Here is a 15,533-nt window from a genome sequence, read left to right as displayed (position 1 = left end):
AGCGGCAGGAAGTGACATAAACACTCGACTACCCGCCCATGACGTAAACGTGCTGCCGCCACTAGGCCGCAAGAAAGGCGCAATAACGTGACATCAGTGGATATTCAAAATGCTAGATGACCGGGAAGTTTTGGTACCTGTTTGAGGAGGTAATATTTTCTGTAGGTTATGGGAGAGGGTTGGGATCTGTACTTTATTGAGTAGTTAATCTGGATCCAGGTATCTCTGACTGGTACTCGCTTTGTTACGCAGAGTGGGTGGAGTCTGACCACTCTGTGCTTTCTTGACCAATCATGTAGCGAAACGTCATTTAGGCGGGTGTTTCGTATTCTTTTTTCATTTCTGAGTTCGCGGGAAAGGGTACTTGTGTATTTCATTAGGAAGAGATACACAGCTAGTGGTGCTGCATTGTGAAATTTAAATCCATTTAATTTGCAATTGAGTTTTAAACACAATAACAAATTGCAAGATGCTATTTCGTTCCATTGTTGATAGAGGAGTTCTCAGAAGGAGGCACAATGGTAAGTTAAATTAGCTGCTAGGTGATGATTTAATATAGAGTACTGGCTCTCTAGTCAATTAATCTTCAAAACTGGGGGAGGAATGCGTTAGATCTTCACATTTTGCCTCTTAAATACCTTGCATAGTATTTGAATCAAGACTTATTTAAAGAGAGAAAGTAAAAAGATCGACCATTTCTTGTTTAACTTGTTTCTTTTGGGGGGCGTTCTGAAATTAGCTTTTGTGTCTATTTATGCCATTATCTTCTAATTATGAGGTGATCAACGCGGATGAATATATTTAAAGTGCTTTTCATTCATTTTATTTTTCCTAAAGTAAAAGGATTCGCTTTTGCTGCTCAAAATGGTGCTCTTTCTTCCTCTACGGTGGGGTGTTAAAATGTAAAGATGAGGGGGTTGGGTGGGAAACACGCTTCAATACGATTCATTTTCGGTTTTTCTCTGTGTGAAACCATCTAAAATCAGCTTCTTAACTCATCGGTTTCGAGAAAGCAATACCAAAATCCATTATATTGATGATATTGGTGATCGCGATGTGGACACGGAAGCTTTTATCAATGCGATCAGTATTTCTAAAACAGAGGCCACACTGTAAAACGGCGTTTAGACCAATGAAACTTTTAGGATTCATTGAATTTATTTATGAAACTCTTAACTGTTCTATTTAACGTTAAACTATATTTTAAAGGATTTAAGCAAAATCGCGTACGAAGTAGATCGTAGAAACTTACACTCTGACGGAGTTTTTTAAATGAATAGATGTGGACGGGAGCGGTCGCGCGGGCTTAATTTAACAAGAATGAATGAACTCTCAACACTGTTTTCCCTTACAGGGCCGGAGCGTGTGTATCCGCTTTCCTCCCTGTTAGATTGTTACCAGTGTGCTAGACAAGATGAGCACATCTCGTATGGCGATATGGGGGTTCCAGTTCCTCCCTTCGGATGCACGTTTTCTACAGGTAGAGGATCGCCAAAAAGTCTATTTGTGTTTTAGCCTGTTACAAGCTAAATATGATGTGGATTGAAATAAATCGCCCTCATCTTAAATCCTCACTTTTTGCTCATTTCCTTATTTGGTTTGATATTAAATCCAGTAACGTGACTGGGTTTTTTCTTTAAATCCCACTCTGTAGCTTTACCTGTTGAGGGCACCTCGTTTGAGTTCTAAATTGGAAGAATGGATTTGGGGATTATCTTCGATCCTGCTTCATTTTGAAACCCATGTAGCAGATATAAAAAGTCTACACACCCTTACTGAAATTACAGGTTTTTGTGATGTAAAGCCAGAAATCAAAGAAAAATTATGTCAGACATATTTGCGTCTTTAATGTGACCTTGCACCCAACAAAACTCAAGAGAAAAACAAATGGATAATTATTAGGAAAAATAATTTAAATAAAAAATAACTGCTTTATGCACAGTGCTTGTTTTTCCTTCTTAGAAATGTTCTAGGTTACCTCCTAAGGTGTCCGCTCTTTAGAGGGGGTTGGGGAGGATGTTTCTGCATTTCTTTGTGCAGGAATCTCTAGGCTACTCTTAAATTACAGTAGGTTCAAAATTCGGAAGCTAAATCCCGACTAGGTCACTTACAAATGATCTTGTCACGTCACTCCTGTTTTGGAGTGTTTGGATTCCTGTTCCTGTTAATTTCCAAATCCTTCTTACCTTCATTAGTCTACATGGTGCGACCCTCTGGTATCTAGTCAGTATCTATACCCTTTTCCTCCTTTCCACTCTTTTTGACTTGGATCTTTTTTGGTGTTTCTGTGGTTCATCTACACTTTCGGGGTGATACCACATTCTGTCGCTATGCTCTGGAATACCATCTATGAGTAATGCAGCAACATTTTAGTGCTTTTAATTCTAGTCTAAAACCTTATTTTTCTGAAAAACATTGTCACTGTTTTATATTCTTTATCTCCTTCGTTTTTTGGCTTTGTGATTTGACCTTATTGTGAAATGTACTTTTTATGTATTGTAAATTCCGAAATTACTTTTTAACACAACTATGTTAAAGCTTGTTATATAGATGTCAGGTATAGGTGTTTAGCTTTGTTTAGTCTTTATCAGAGGCGTTTAAAGAGCAAATTACAACTAAATAAGGATGAGTTAAGACGAACATCATCTTTTATACAGCTGAACAGTTTACATGTCTTATTAAAGGACTTTTATGTCTAGAAAGACACGGCAAGTTAATGGCTGTTGACAAACAGCACACTGTTCTGTAAAATTAATTTGGTGTTGACTGGAGTTCATCTGCTTGTGAGATTTCTTTTCTGAAAATTGTGAGTTAGCAGTAATTTTTACAAAATTGCTTAGTGTCAGATTTAAGACGTGAAAATGGATTCTGTTACTCGTAGTTAGTTCCTCTGGTGTTATACACAGAAAACTTTTCTCAGGATAATTGTCGCTGTAACGTGGGTCTCTGTTCACTAGCTCCAGGCCTGCAGCAGATCCTGGCTGTGGCAAACGAAGAAGGTGTCGTCAGGCTGTACGACACAGAGTCACGCAGGCGTCCACTTTTGAAAGGTAAAGAGTGATTGAAAGGGTCTCCATTTATCTGAATCAACTCTGCTTCTTTGCTTGATTCCCCCCCCCTCCCCCCAGTCATAACATCGTCATACAGCACAAGCCTTTGCTTATAAAGTTTCCGTCTAACAGACCTAAAGTGGAATGAACTACGACTGTTGGAGCCATTGTCCTCCCTGTTCCAATACCTTGCAATACCTTATTGCCACACTTCACTTCCTGAAAAGATCCTGATGTGAATAGTGTCCCCTAAGATGTGAGCACTCGTCACTTTTCCACACAAAAGAAAAACACCAGACCAGGAGGTGTTTAGTAAAGACATCTGTATCTGTGCAGTGATGAATGATAATTTCATTTTGTAAAGGAAGTAAAAAACTTTTACCAATTCCTTCACAGGAATGAACACGTGGGTGTCTTCTGAAAAGTATGTACTTGAACCTTAGCTCTTTGTCCCCCCTCTCTTTAGATTGGCTGGCTCACACGAATGCCGTCTTTGATATTGCCTGGGTTCCTGGAGAGCCGCGACTTGTGAGTGCCATTGATTTCTTACATGTGAAGAAACCGTGTCTCAAAAATTCTAAATTAACTAAAGCAAACACCTAGTATCTTTTTAGATATTTAGGTATATTTTAACCAGTTCAAGCAGAGCTCAGACATTCTGTCTTGTGGTTGTAGATCCTCTGTTGTCTCTGTCTGTTATCCTATAGGAAAACTAAATTACTTGGAATTCAAGTGTAATCTCAAAACTCTGTACAGGATTTTGCTATTAATAAATATTGATCCTTTTTCCAGTCTGGAGTTTTAGAAAACTCTACAATGTAATGGGAGTTTCTGCAAATGTTTTCTCTGTAAGGAGTATCATATCTCCTTTACTGGTTTATCACCCTCTAGAGATGGACATGTCTGTCCAGTGACTCAGGATTCATACACCTGCTGTTCTCCAGTAATGGATTCCCTTGTTACCCCACAGGTTACAGCATCTGGGGACCAGACAGCAAAGCTGTGGGATGTGAAGACAGAAGACCTCCTGGGCACCTTCAAAGGGCACCAGTGCAGCCTGAAATCGGTAGCTTTTGCAAGGCAGGAAAAGGGTGAGGCTCACAGAACTGAGCAATGACTTTTCTACCCCCCAAAAAAAACATGTCTTGCTCCAGTGTTACGTCTGGAACCTGGTTAAGATATGAAAAAATTGACACAACAGAAAAAGACGTTGCAAAGGTGGAGCTTCTCACCTGAAGTTCTAATGGGTTGGTAACAAGTTGGAAGGACCTCAGTCTGGTAGCAAAAGTACCTTTGTGATCTTTGGGGAATATTTTTGACAGCAGATATTTCTTATATCTGGGCAGAATTTACGCTAGAGTCTCAGCACTGATAACTCTAATTCAGAATTGCAGCCAGCATTGACCATGAAAAGTTCAGTTCCTCATCACCTTAGTGAATAGTAATGAGAATCAAAGCTCTGTGTCTCATGCAGAATGAATGAAAAGGTGCAATGCTTAAATTCTTTAGCACAACAACACAACACCCAGCATGTTAGTCTCATTCATTTCCTTGGCTAATGCATAATCAGAGCAGAAATCCAACCCACTAGTCCGTTTCATTTATTTAGCTTATTTCTTCTACTATGCGGATATTCAGGAAACCATTGTGTTGACTGTATATAGTTATAAACTTTCACCAGTTTGGTCCATTACTGAAAATAGTATTGCAACGCTCCAGCTGTACATTCATCATCTTGAAATAAGTAAATATCCTGAGGTGGACTTAGAGGCTTAACCTAGTAGACACTCCTCTCTGCTCTCCTCTCTCCTGTTGTCTTGGCTGCCCCTCGCCAGGCAGCTCTTTGAAATAACAAGCACTCTATAAATAGTCCTGGCAGGCCACTTTACTAGCTTGGAAGGGAACTTAAACCTCTGCATCAGCAGATGTCATAATCTGCAGCTAATTTTTCTTTGAGGCAGTGGAATTAAGCTTTATATCATTTCAGATTGTAACGTCGTCTTTCTTTCTGTAGCTGTTTTCTGTACTGGAGGCAGAGATGGGAACATCATGGTTTGGGATACAAGGTGCACTAAAAAAGGTAGGAGCTCAGTCACTTGTGTATCAGAATGTTGTTGTGTATTTAATTTTAAAATTGTGTTGTATCCCTGTTTTCTTCACTGCACCATTCCTGATATCTTTCAGTTTAATTACAAGGAGAATGTAGTTTTGTGGTCGTGGCCTAGGACAATTCGCCAATTTCAGCTAAAAAATAATGAGACTGTCTTGCGTTTGCAAAATGGTGTGCAAAGCTCCTAATGTGTAAAATATTTTCTAGATGGATGTTACAGGCAAGTGAAGCAGATCTGTGGGGCACACAATAAGCCTGAAAAACACACCCCCTCCAAACCCAAGAAGAAACGACAGGTTGGCAGAGGCATTGCACCTGTAGTGGTGAGTGTGTCTATGGTCATTGCCAAACAGATCAGCCAGGAGAAGTCTTCATTGTTCTACTCATGTCTGGGTACAGCAAACAAATTGAGGTGAAAAACCTTTAAAGGTGAACGCGGTGCTGGTTTTCACTGGTCTTGTGGTGCAACATCGCACCGCACGGTTCTGACAAATGTCAGTGAATTGCTTGCAGTTCTCTAACTCAAGGAATCTGCGCTATCATAGCTGACTTTAAAAAATACCTTTTAAAATATGTTTTGATTAAACAAAGTCGAAAGCCTAGACGTAGCCTTAAGATTTTCCACAGTTTTTCTGAAAACCCGAGTGTTTTTGGAAGATATTTCATTGGAAGTATATTTTTAATATTTTTTCAACAGAAAAGGGTGGGATGGCGGAGCATTGGTAATGGTGCTAAGTTAGTTTTAGAACTGGAAACCAGGATTTCTGCTTTACAAGATAACAACAGTATAATGGTGGTTTGATCTTCATTAAATAAAGGAACAGTGAATAGAACCCATGATGATACAAAATATCTTGCTAAACCTACTTTCCACAAATAAGAAAATGATAGTTCTATTTTTATCGAAGTACAAGGTGAAAGTCTTTCTAGGGTACTTATCTATATCAGGGGTTATCTGTCCCAGTCCTGAGACACCACACAGCTGCTGGTTTTCTTCCAGCCTGGCTTAATTACTTAAGCAGAGATTTAATTGAGCTAACTAGTTACCTGATTGAAATATTAGCACTCAGACATTTGTGTTAAACTGTTCCAGTGAGTCCTGTTATCAAGTCAGTTAAGGGTTTAGTTGTGTATCTCAGAGCTTGGCTGAGATACAGAACAGCAGGTTGAGGGTCTCCACGACCAGGATTGGAAACCCCCGCTCTGTGCAATTGAAAATGACCTACTTAATTTCATGGGTGATTGGAGAAAGCTGTGAATGAATTGAAAATGTGCCTCCTTAGTTAGCAGCATGGAACTAGCATGCTGTCATGGATCAAAACTGACTGTGAAAATTGCTTTTTTCCCAGGATTTCCAGCAGAGCGTCACAGTGGTGCTTTTCCGTGACGAGAACACCCTCATTTCCTCGGGAGCCGTGGATGGGTAAGGGTTCAGGGAATTTCTGCCTGGGTCCTGAGTACGAGGTAGGCTCCTGCTCAGGGTACCTCATGTGTCGCAGGATCCAAGTTTGACAGACTTTCAAGCTTTAGAAAATACAAAAGTTCCTAATGAAGACGGTACCGGCAGTGAATGTGCTCTGTGTCTTTTCTTACACCAGCGTGATCAAGATGTGGGACTTGAGGAAAAACTACACGTCTCACCTCCAGGACCCGGTTCCTCTGCAGGTGTACCCATACCCTGGCACCAGCACTCGCAAACTAGGTGAGAACCGCTCTGTTTTACCTCTTGAAACCTTTACATCCTTCATGTGGGCAGGAGAAGCAGTGAATATAGACCTGCAACAAGAGCAGTGTGGCAGTTAAGATACTGCCTTAAACACTTAAATTAGGTTGCTCAGATCCTAAAAGACTCCCCCTAAGATGTCTGTGCTCTCTATGGTCTCCATGGTTTTCCATAGGCATTAAAAGTCCCAGGGTGTTTCTCGAAAAGAGTAGGGGTGTTTCCACAGTGTCCTGGACAAATTTCCCATTAGCCATTACTGATCATGGCCTCCTAATAATCCCCATCTATGAACTGGCTTCATTACTCTGTTCTCCTCCCCACTGATAGCTGGTGTGTGGTGACCGTACTGGCGCACTATGGCTGTCATTGCATCATTCATCATCCATCGTCCATGACTGCACACTGGTGGTGGTGGAGGGGAGTCCCCATTACCTGTAAAGTACTTTGTGGAGTGCCCAGGAAAGAGCTATATACGTTAAGGGATATTTTTGTAATTTATTATAAAATAGGTAAAAATTGTATTGTTTAGGAAAAAACATACATATGCTGCATCTTAATGTTTTCTGCCTTTAAATTGTCCTTTGGACAGGCTACTCTGGACTGACCTTGGATTCTACTGGCTCAAGCTTGTTTGCAAACTGCACAGATGAGAACATTTACATGTTTAACATGATGGGATCGAAAGTCGCCCCAGGTAGGAGCCACGAGCGGCTTACATTCATAGCCCTAGAAGCTGAGTTGTAGCACCTCAAGCATCTTCCTGAGAGAACCGCTTGACCTCAAACTCTTCCACAGTCAGTGTCTTGGTTGAAAAGAGCCATCCATTTAAACAGACTGACCTGCCAAGTGCAATCTTAAACAATTTTTGACTGCACTCCAAAAAAGAATTTTCTATTCAAAGCACGAGGTTTGTTTGTAACAAAATAAGAGCGAAGAACCAGAACAAAAGGTGTTACTTCTCATAGCTGATGATTTCCATCAGCAAATCCTTTTAACTTTCCTGGCTCGAGGGGTGCAATCTACATTTTGGCTTTTTATTTTTTTTATGCTTTCACAAAGGCTGTTTCAGTCTTTTTTTTTTGGGGAACCCCACAAAGATTGAAGAACAAAATAATTCAGTACCTTTTATGTTCTACCTATGCCCTCATAGGCTTTTACATGAATTAAACAAATAATCAGTTTGTTACACTTCTCCAGCTAACACAGCTGAGAGACAGAACGAAAGGAGTACTTCATTTAGTAATTAAGTTTAATTGTTAAGGGATCTTGGCTGTAATCCATTTCCCTTATGGAAATGAATTTGCTCTTCTATTTGCACTGTTTTCATCACCCTGTTGTCGTTGGTCAGTTTCCTTGGAGACTCAAATGAGCTAATCATAGATCATGATGGGAGAGGGGAAAGCACCACATTCAAGTGGTTCATAAATATTGCTGCATTCATCACACCATGTGCTTTACAATATCAATAAAAAAGTATCTCATTAAAATGGTTTAGAAAGGCAAAGTGATCTTTGCTTACTTAAAGGAATAGAGGCCTGGCTTCAAAAATCTTCAGCTGACATTGAAATACATTCAAGAAAAGCCATCTCCTGAGATCACATTGCCAGGGCTGGGTGGAGTAATACAGGAGGAGAAAGCACATGGAAGAGTTAATGGTCCTTACTCAAAAGGAACTCTGTACTTTAATTTCCATAATAGATTCTTGTAAGACATCAATGCACATTTTTTTTAAAAGTGTAACAATTCACAAACCACTCTTTGTAGCTTTTGTTAGAGGTTAATTTACAGCATTCAGGGGGTATAGGTATGACTACAAAACAGTGAATACTTAATATTAAAAAACTAAAATCTTCAACCTCAGTCTTGAGCTACTATAAATGTGTCCGTATTGAGTTACTTTGATACTTATCCAATGTTGTCATTGTGTTTTTTAAAAAGATAAACAGATTTTTTTTCCCACAATTTCACCGCATATATTTTCCCTCCTTACTCTTTTCATCCTGAATTTAATCAATTGGTTTCATTCTGCTTGGTTCGGACTCGCATGGCCCAATGAGGAATCGGATCTGCCCATATTTTGGTTGAAGTGTGTCTGATGGTTTGTGTTTTTGTCTCCCTCTAGTGGCAGTTTTTAATGGCCACCTAAACGCTTCATTTTACATCAAGTCCAGTGTGAGTCCAGATGACCAGTTCCTGGCCAGTGGATCCAGTGATCACAATGCTTATATCTGGAAGGTAAGAAGCAGCTGTGGTAGCTCTATGTAGGGAATGTTCCTGATAATTATGTCACGATGAGGGAAGTGCAACAGCTGGCTTTTCATCTCCTGATAGCAACACCTTCCCACCCCTTTTTTTTCCTTTCTGTCCTCCTCTCAAGGGTCAACGTTTTTAACCTATACAGGTACAATTAAATCTGCTTCCTAGTTGGATGTGTGCAGTATCATTTCACAGCTTGAGTTACTGTGACCAGCTGCTGATGTGCCACAATCTTAGTTTGCTTTTACAAAGCTGTGAGCACGCAGTGCGTGGACTGCCTGGAAAGTTTCTTTCATGCTTCTCTGTAACAAGTTTTCATTTTATAAACAGATGTGGCAAACATGGTACTCCAGGTCAATAAAAATGCAAGGTGATGAAGTGAGGCTGTAAGAAATATTGACACGTTTTATTTATATACCGAGCAGAAAACCAGACTTCTGGAACAGATGAGGATTTTAGAGTTTAGGAAAAAATGCAGAAAGTTTGATAACCGGTTTTATACAAATGTGGTAGAACAATACCACTGAAACAGGTGTTTTGAGACCAGCAATTTCTCTGCTTTTCAAAAGGGAGATTTTTAAACTAGTGGTGTGTGTATCCATTTCTAAAGAATGTAACCGCTTATTTTTCAAATTCTACTTATTCCCACTTACTGATTTAATCAAATTAGTAGACGTGCAGGGACATTTTCAGGAATGTAAAAAAGCTTACTTTAGTAAAGGGGGCATGAGCTAAAGATGTATTGCAGAAGCAAAAAGCAGCACATGTAAATTAAATTTCTGGACTTGTAACCTTGGCTTGCTGTTTGCTCTGTGTTCCCAGAGCTACCAGATGCTTGATGTTGACCATTTCACCCGTTTGTTTTGATTGCCTGTGACGAAGCAGGCAGAGTATTATTTGAGATAGGGAGGTAGAAACAGGAGACTGTTAGTTGCCATGGCACTGCAGTAACTACCTCTGCATACTGTTGAGGAGTATGTTGTGACCTTTTTTTGGTTCCTGCGTAGATTTCTGACCCTACTTCCCCTCCCATGATGCTTCAGGGACACTCCCAAGAGGTCACATCAGTTGCATGGTGCCCTACAGATTTCACAAAGGTGGGTTTAATTTATTACTTTTATCAAAGCTCAAACTGGTCTTGCACGTTCTCGCCTACTTATATTCTCTCCTTAACCAATAATTTCTCACTTTACCATTAATGTGCTGTGGTTGGGGCTATTGCACTACAGTAGCGGATGGAGAGGGTCCCCGCCTTCAGAAGGAATGCCTGTGGATTTATGAACACAGGAGATAAGATATTTTGTAATTGTAAGGATTGTAATAAATGGGTAATTACATATGGTTTTAAGAGACAATTTTAGGCTCTTTTAGGCTTCTTTTTCTGTGGGAAAACAGGTCAGTTTACAGCAGACCTGGTGTTTAACACGCCAAGAGGTCTTATTTAATCTTATTCCTAAAATGCTTTCCTTAGCAAAGAGGTGTTTGAAACAGTTTAAATTCACTACATTATAGCACAATATTCTATCACTTCTTTCTTTTGTTTTTGTCCTATTAAAAACTGACCTGATTTTTAACATGTTAATTTGGAAAAAAATCTGAAAGTATGGGGTATGTTACAGGTGAAGGCTGTGATTCTCCAGTACAGTCTATTTATTGCACTCTGTCCTGTTGAAGTTAAAGGTGCGTGCCAGTTAAAACTTGGAAGAGCCCAACTTTTTATGATTTACAAGATTCATTCTTCTGCAGGCAATAAAAAAAGCTAGGGTTCGACCAAGCTAGTGGAAAAACTCCCTGAGGAAGCCTGGACGGCTCTGTGTAATCTCTTGAATCCTCTTGACAGATCGCCTCTTGTTCGGATGACAACACGGTGCGCATCTGGCGCCTGAACAGGGGGTCCGAAGGGGACAGGTTCTCGATCGGCACAGGAAACCTGGTCGGCTGGGCCTGTCCAAAACCTCCCTCTGCGACAAAGAGCTCGGGTAAAGAAGCCTGCTAGTACTGTTGCACACCTCTTCCTGTGCGACTGCAATTTAATAACCCCGGTAACTCTTTGCCAAACCAAACGGGACTATTGAGGCCTCTTCCTCTTGCCAAGAGGTCTGCAAAGAAACAGCAATTTCTGAAAGCTGTTGTAATGTCGCAGGCATGCCTCTAGGAGTAGATTATTCCTTACACTTCTAGCACTTTTCTGGGCACTTCACTCAAAGTGCTTTACAGGTAATGGGGACTCCCCTCCACCACCACCAATATGTAGCCCCTCCTGGCTGATGCAACGGCAGCCAGAGTGTGCCAGTCCGCTCACCACACATCAGTTATCAATGGGGAGGAGAACAGAGTGATGACACCAGTTCATAGATGGGGATTATTAGGAGGCCATGACTAGTAAAGGGAAATTTGACCAAAACACCAGGGTAACATCCCTACTCTTTTAGAGAAATGTCCTGAGATTTTGTCAGAACCTTAGTTTTACGGTACCTTTTTACAGTGTAGTCTCCCCCTCACTATATTGGGGGCATTAGGACCCACACAGACTGCAGGTCGACGGCCCCCTGCTGACCCCACTAACACCTTTTCCAGCAGCAACCTAAGCTTTCCCAGGAGTCTCCCGTCCAGGTACTGACCAGGCTCAAACCTGCTGAGCTTCAGTGGGTTGACAGTTGTGAGTTTCAGTTATATAGCTACTGACAAAACAAAAGCACAAATTGCTCCTCCCCCTGTCTTAGATGTGCTGGAGGAAGTGTATTTACACTTTCTCAGGCAGTCTGGACCTTTTGGCAAAGAGCACTTGTCTTTGGAAGTTTTCAGTCCTCTTTGGGCTTATCAGTAGGATAATGGGGACAATGTACCTTGACCAGGGCTCTCCCTGACAATCTTAATGGCTAAAACAGGACTTTTGCAGCTCCTTTTAAGTTTTACAGACCCCGTAAATGTGGCACATAGCCAGTGGATTATGAAGCGTTCCATGTTTTATCTTCTCAAACGCTAAAGTAGTTTGCCAAGCAACATTAATCATTAATCCTGTTTAACCGTTTTGCATGTTATCTTCTGTAACTGTACTGCTTTAGTTTTGTCTTTTTCTTCAAAGCAACTTTTCAGTTAGCAAATAGCATGTCTTAAGTTCTTTGCATGTTTTATCTCCTCAGGTCCGGTATCCCCAGCAGAGAGCACCCCCACGAAGACCTCCAGGTTGGACAGTCTGGGACCCTTGGCGTCCCCTCAGGCTGCAGCCTGTGCCCCTAGTGGGGGGGACCTCCCCTTGCCCTCCAGCACCCCAGCCTTGTCCCTCCAAACCCCAGGGAGTAAAAGCCACCACCCTGGCACCCCTCGGCAGGCAGCTGCTTCTTGCACCTCCATCAGGCAGTGGATGACCAGAACCCCTGACTCGCCCAGGCCAGTGGCCCAGGGCTCCCCCTCCCCAAGGAAGGTGCTCAGCCCCTGCGGACAGAGCTCCGCTCCCACCTCCGAGAGGAGGGTGAAGCGCCGGCTGGAGACTAGCGCAGAGGGGGTTCAGGGCTGCGCCGGGGACTGTGGCTGCGTTACCGAGCTTTACCCAGCAGCCAAGAGAAGTCGGGGGCTGGGCGTAGTCTGCTTTCCAGCCCAGGACACGGACAAGGCCGGCACTCAGGAGCTGGACGCTCGCCAACCTGGGGAACACTGCTCCTTCAAATCCAAGCACCCAGACAAGGAAAACAGCTCTCCCAGACCTGCCGACTGGCTGTCCGCCATTGGGCAGAGGCTGAACGGAGGGCTGCGTAGCCCCTCTCCCTCCAGAAGCCCTAGTGCCACCAAGAGGCAAGAGAGCCGAACAGGAGCCTTGCTGGTAGGCAGATACTCTATTTTCAAGGCTGTAAGCAGATCGGGGGGGTCGGATTTCCAGTCTTCCATTAAGTGTCAGGCTACCAAATACTGTTCCTGGGTTTTCTTATTCCAGTCTGTGTGCATTGAACGATTGTAGTGCTGATTTTGGTGCTTTTATTTGGCTGTTTTTGGTTTTATCTTATACACCCAAAAAACCTAGGGGAAACAATATAAAGATTACAGAGTTTTGGAATTTTGTAAGCTGGTGTTGACAATAAAGGGAAAAACATATTTTAGGAAGAAGGGAAAAAAAGGCTGTGGGAATCTATGTAAAACATTCCCTGAAACAGACTGTTAGATTAACCCTCTTCTACTACTCTTCCTTTCAGACCTTCTCCACACCTTGTTCCATGAAGAAGATCTCTTTCTATTTCCAGAAGAGAACACCGGAATAAGCCAGCAAGGGCTGGGTAACATCGTGGGAGGCCAGCTGGTCAATGCAGTTCTAACACGGACTCTGAAAAGTAGTATTTATTTCATAGCTGCTCAGTGTGGCTGGACTCGAGCCTGAAAAGGCTGTTTTTTACCTGGTGCTGATCATAGGTGCTCATGTTGAGCTCTCGGCTCCAGGCACTCCAGCGAGCAAAGTTCAAGACGCTCCTGTGGAAGTAACACAGTTGTCAGCTTTACGGCCTGCCTTCAAGGTTTCATCACCATGTAGCTTCCTAACACTGCATGGATGTTCACAGGCTGTTTCACTTCTTGTGGAATTAGTTTCTAAGCGTTTTGTTTTTTTCTGTCCATATTTTTGTATCCATGGATAACGCAAACTTGCACATGCTAAATTCTACGTTTTTTTTAACAAAATATGTTTTAAAACTTCTTGCTGAGACGGCCTGTTCTAAACATCAGTATCCCAAACAGTGATTTCTGCTTTCCCATGCAGGTATTTCAGGCTGCTGTATGTTTTTAACCCTGTTTGTTTGTTCTGTATTTTAAACCATTTTTTAAATTGTGTCAAATAGATTTTACTTTGTTAATCTTCTTTCTCACAGAGTTCTTTAGCTAGAAATGACTTTGGCCAAAGACAGCTATAGCTATTGTCCTTAAGAGAAACAAATGTTGGACCTTTCAGGGTGGGGAAAAAAAAGCACCGGGGGAAAAGGTTATTTCTGTTCGTTATACATAACTTTAGAATTTTGTTGAGATAATTCTCTTTCTACATTTAAGCCATTTTGGGGAGAAATAAGAGAATTTATTATTGACTACCTATTTATCTTGGCACAGGAGGATGAATTGTTTTGGAAATATTTAAGTCCTTAATTTAGAGAACTTCTCCTGTGTTTATTTTGTTTAGAGTGAATTTCAAGGTGAGGCGTCAAGAAAGTTGTAGCTTTCTTTTGCGTTCTGCTCACTTGGTAAATCTCAATAATACACCTGGCTAGCCAGACGCTGTTGTGCCTGATGTTAAAGTGAGCTTTTTGTCCTCTAGAGAGCACTAGAGCTCAATGGATTGAATAGTAGCTGCCATTTTCTAATTGGTCGTGAGTCATTTTTTGAGTTGAGAACTATAACCTGCCCCTTGTTGTGCCAGGACAAACTGACATTTCTGGCTGGAGCATCTGCTTCAGTAGTCACACTAATATAATGATTTTGAAATAGAATTTGATGGAAATGTCATGCTCCATACACAACATGCCAGAAGGCAGGTTTACAGCAGCATAAACAGGTGAGGTTATTGAAAAACATTGCTGCTCAGTAACTTAATTCTTTTTTCTTTTCAAAACCCTCATCTGCCCATTTCTTTGATATTAAATTACCTGAAGACTTCATTTTTTTTTCCATTTATTGTTTTTAGTGACCCTTCACTGAATTTAAAAAAAATTATTCTGGTATCTGGGGAACTTGGAGATGTAATTTGTATTGTTCCTATTTTAAATTGTGTAAAAGTTAATTTTGCATTGGATTGCAGTGTACCTTTGTGAAGATCCCTTTTGTATAAGCTCAATTTGTGTGAATATACTTTGACTTGGACTGCTTTCTTGATTTAGTTGTGGTTTCATTAGTGTTCTTTTGGTTTTATGGTTTGTTTCACGTCTTACTTCTCAAATTTGGTTAAGATGCAGTATTCAGATATTCAAATCTTAACCCTCTAGAAATATTTACTTTTACATTTACTTTTATCCAATATATCATCTTCCTTGTGATTTTTTTTAATTTAGGTTATCTGCTTGGCCTCTGAGGGCTCCTCCCTGTAGTTTCCACAGTGAAGCAGAAGTACAGAAATCGAGGAGACAAGTGCATTCTGAAAAAGTCCACAGGGTTGACTTTGTCAAACTCTTTGAGAATTGTTGGGACTTGAATAAGGTCTCCTTTCCTGTAGTGTTCAGTGTTCAAAGACCACAGATATTAATTTCTTTAGCCTGTCAGAGCAGAGTGTTCCTTTACATGCTTTCTTTCCCTTATTTTTTCTTATTAAACGAATTGGGCTATACTTGCAATTTCCTTATTCTTTGGATGAAACTTTTCTGTGTTTCATGCAAAATATTTTTACTATGTTGCCATCCATTTTCTACTGATCTGTCCCATTTCTACT

The 15,533-nt window shown here is 41.1% G+C and overlaps 1 protein-coding gene across 2 annotated transcripts; it reads left to right on the top strand.

Moving 5' to 3' along the window:
- The first annotated feature begins 45 nt into the window (after positions 1-45).
- Positions 46-14,976, top strand: dtl (denticleless E3 ubiquitin protein ligase homolog (Drosophila)). 2 transcript variants are annotated; one of them, XM_015348860.2, is made up of 15 exons: positions 46-149; positions 1,355-1,480; positions 2,958-3,050; positions 3,517-3,578; positions 4,021-4,141; positions 5,065-5,130; positions 5,368-5,483; positions 6,510-6,583; positions 6,759-6,862; positions 7,473-7,577; positions 9,006-9,118; positions 10,147-10,236; positions 10,980-11,118; positions 12,283-12,959; positions 13,327-14,976. In XM_015348860.2, exons 2-15 carry the CDS (start codon positions 1,438-1,440, stop codon positions 13,390-13,392), a joined length of 1,869 nt encoding a protein of 622 aa, XP_015204346.1. In that variant the 5' UTR covers positions 46-149; positions 1,355-1,437; the 3' UTR covers positions 13,393-14,976. The 2 variants fall into 2 exon arrangements, with proteins under 2 accessions (XP_015204346.1, XP_015204342.1); XM_015348856.2 differs by lacking the exon at positions 46-149 and adding an exon at positions 357-521.
- The last annotated feature ends 557 nt before the right edge of the window (positions 14,977-15,533 follow it).

Source organism: Lepisosteus oculatus, chromosome 2 (assembly GCF_040954835.1).
Source record: "Lepisosteus oculatus isolate fLepOcu1 chromosome 2, fLepOcu1.hap2, whole genome shotgun sequence".
In the NCBI taxonomy this organism is placed as follows: domain Eukaryota; kingdom Metazoa; phylum Chordata; class Actinopteri; order Semionotiformes; family Lepisosteidae; genus Lepisosteus; species Lepisosteus oculatus.
Note: the sequence above shows the minus strand (reverse complement) of the source record. Positions and strands in the feature narration are given on the sequence as shown.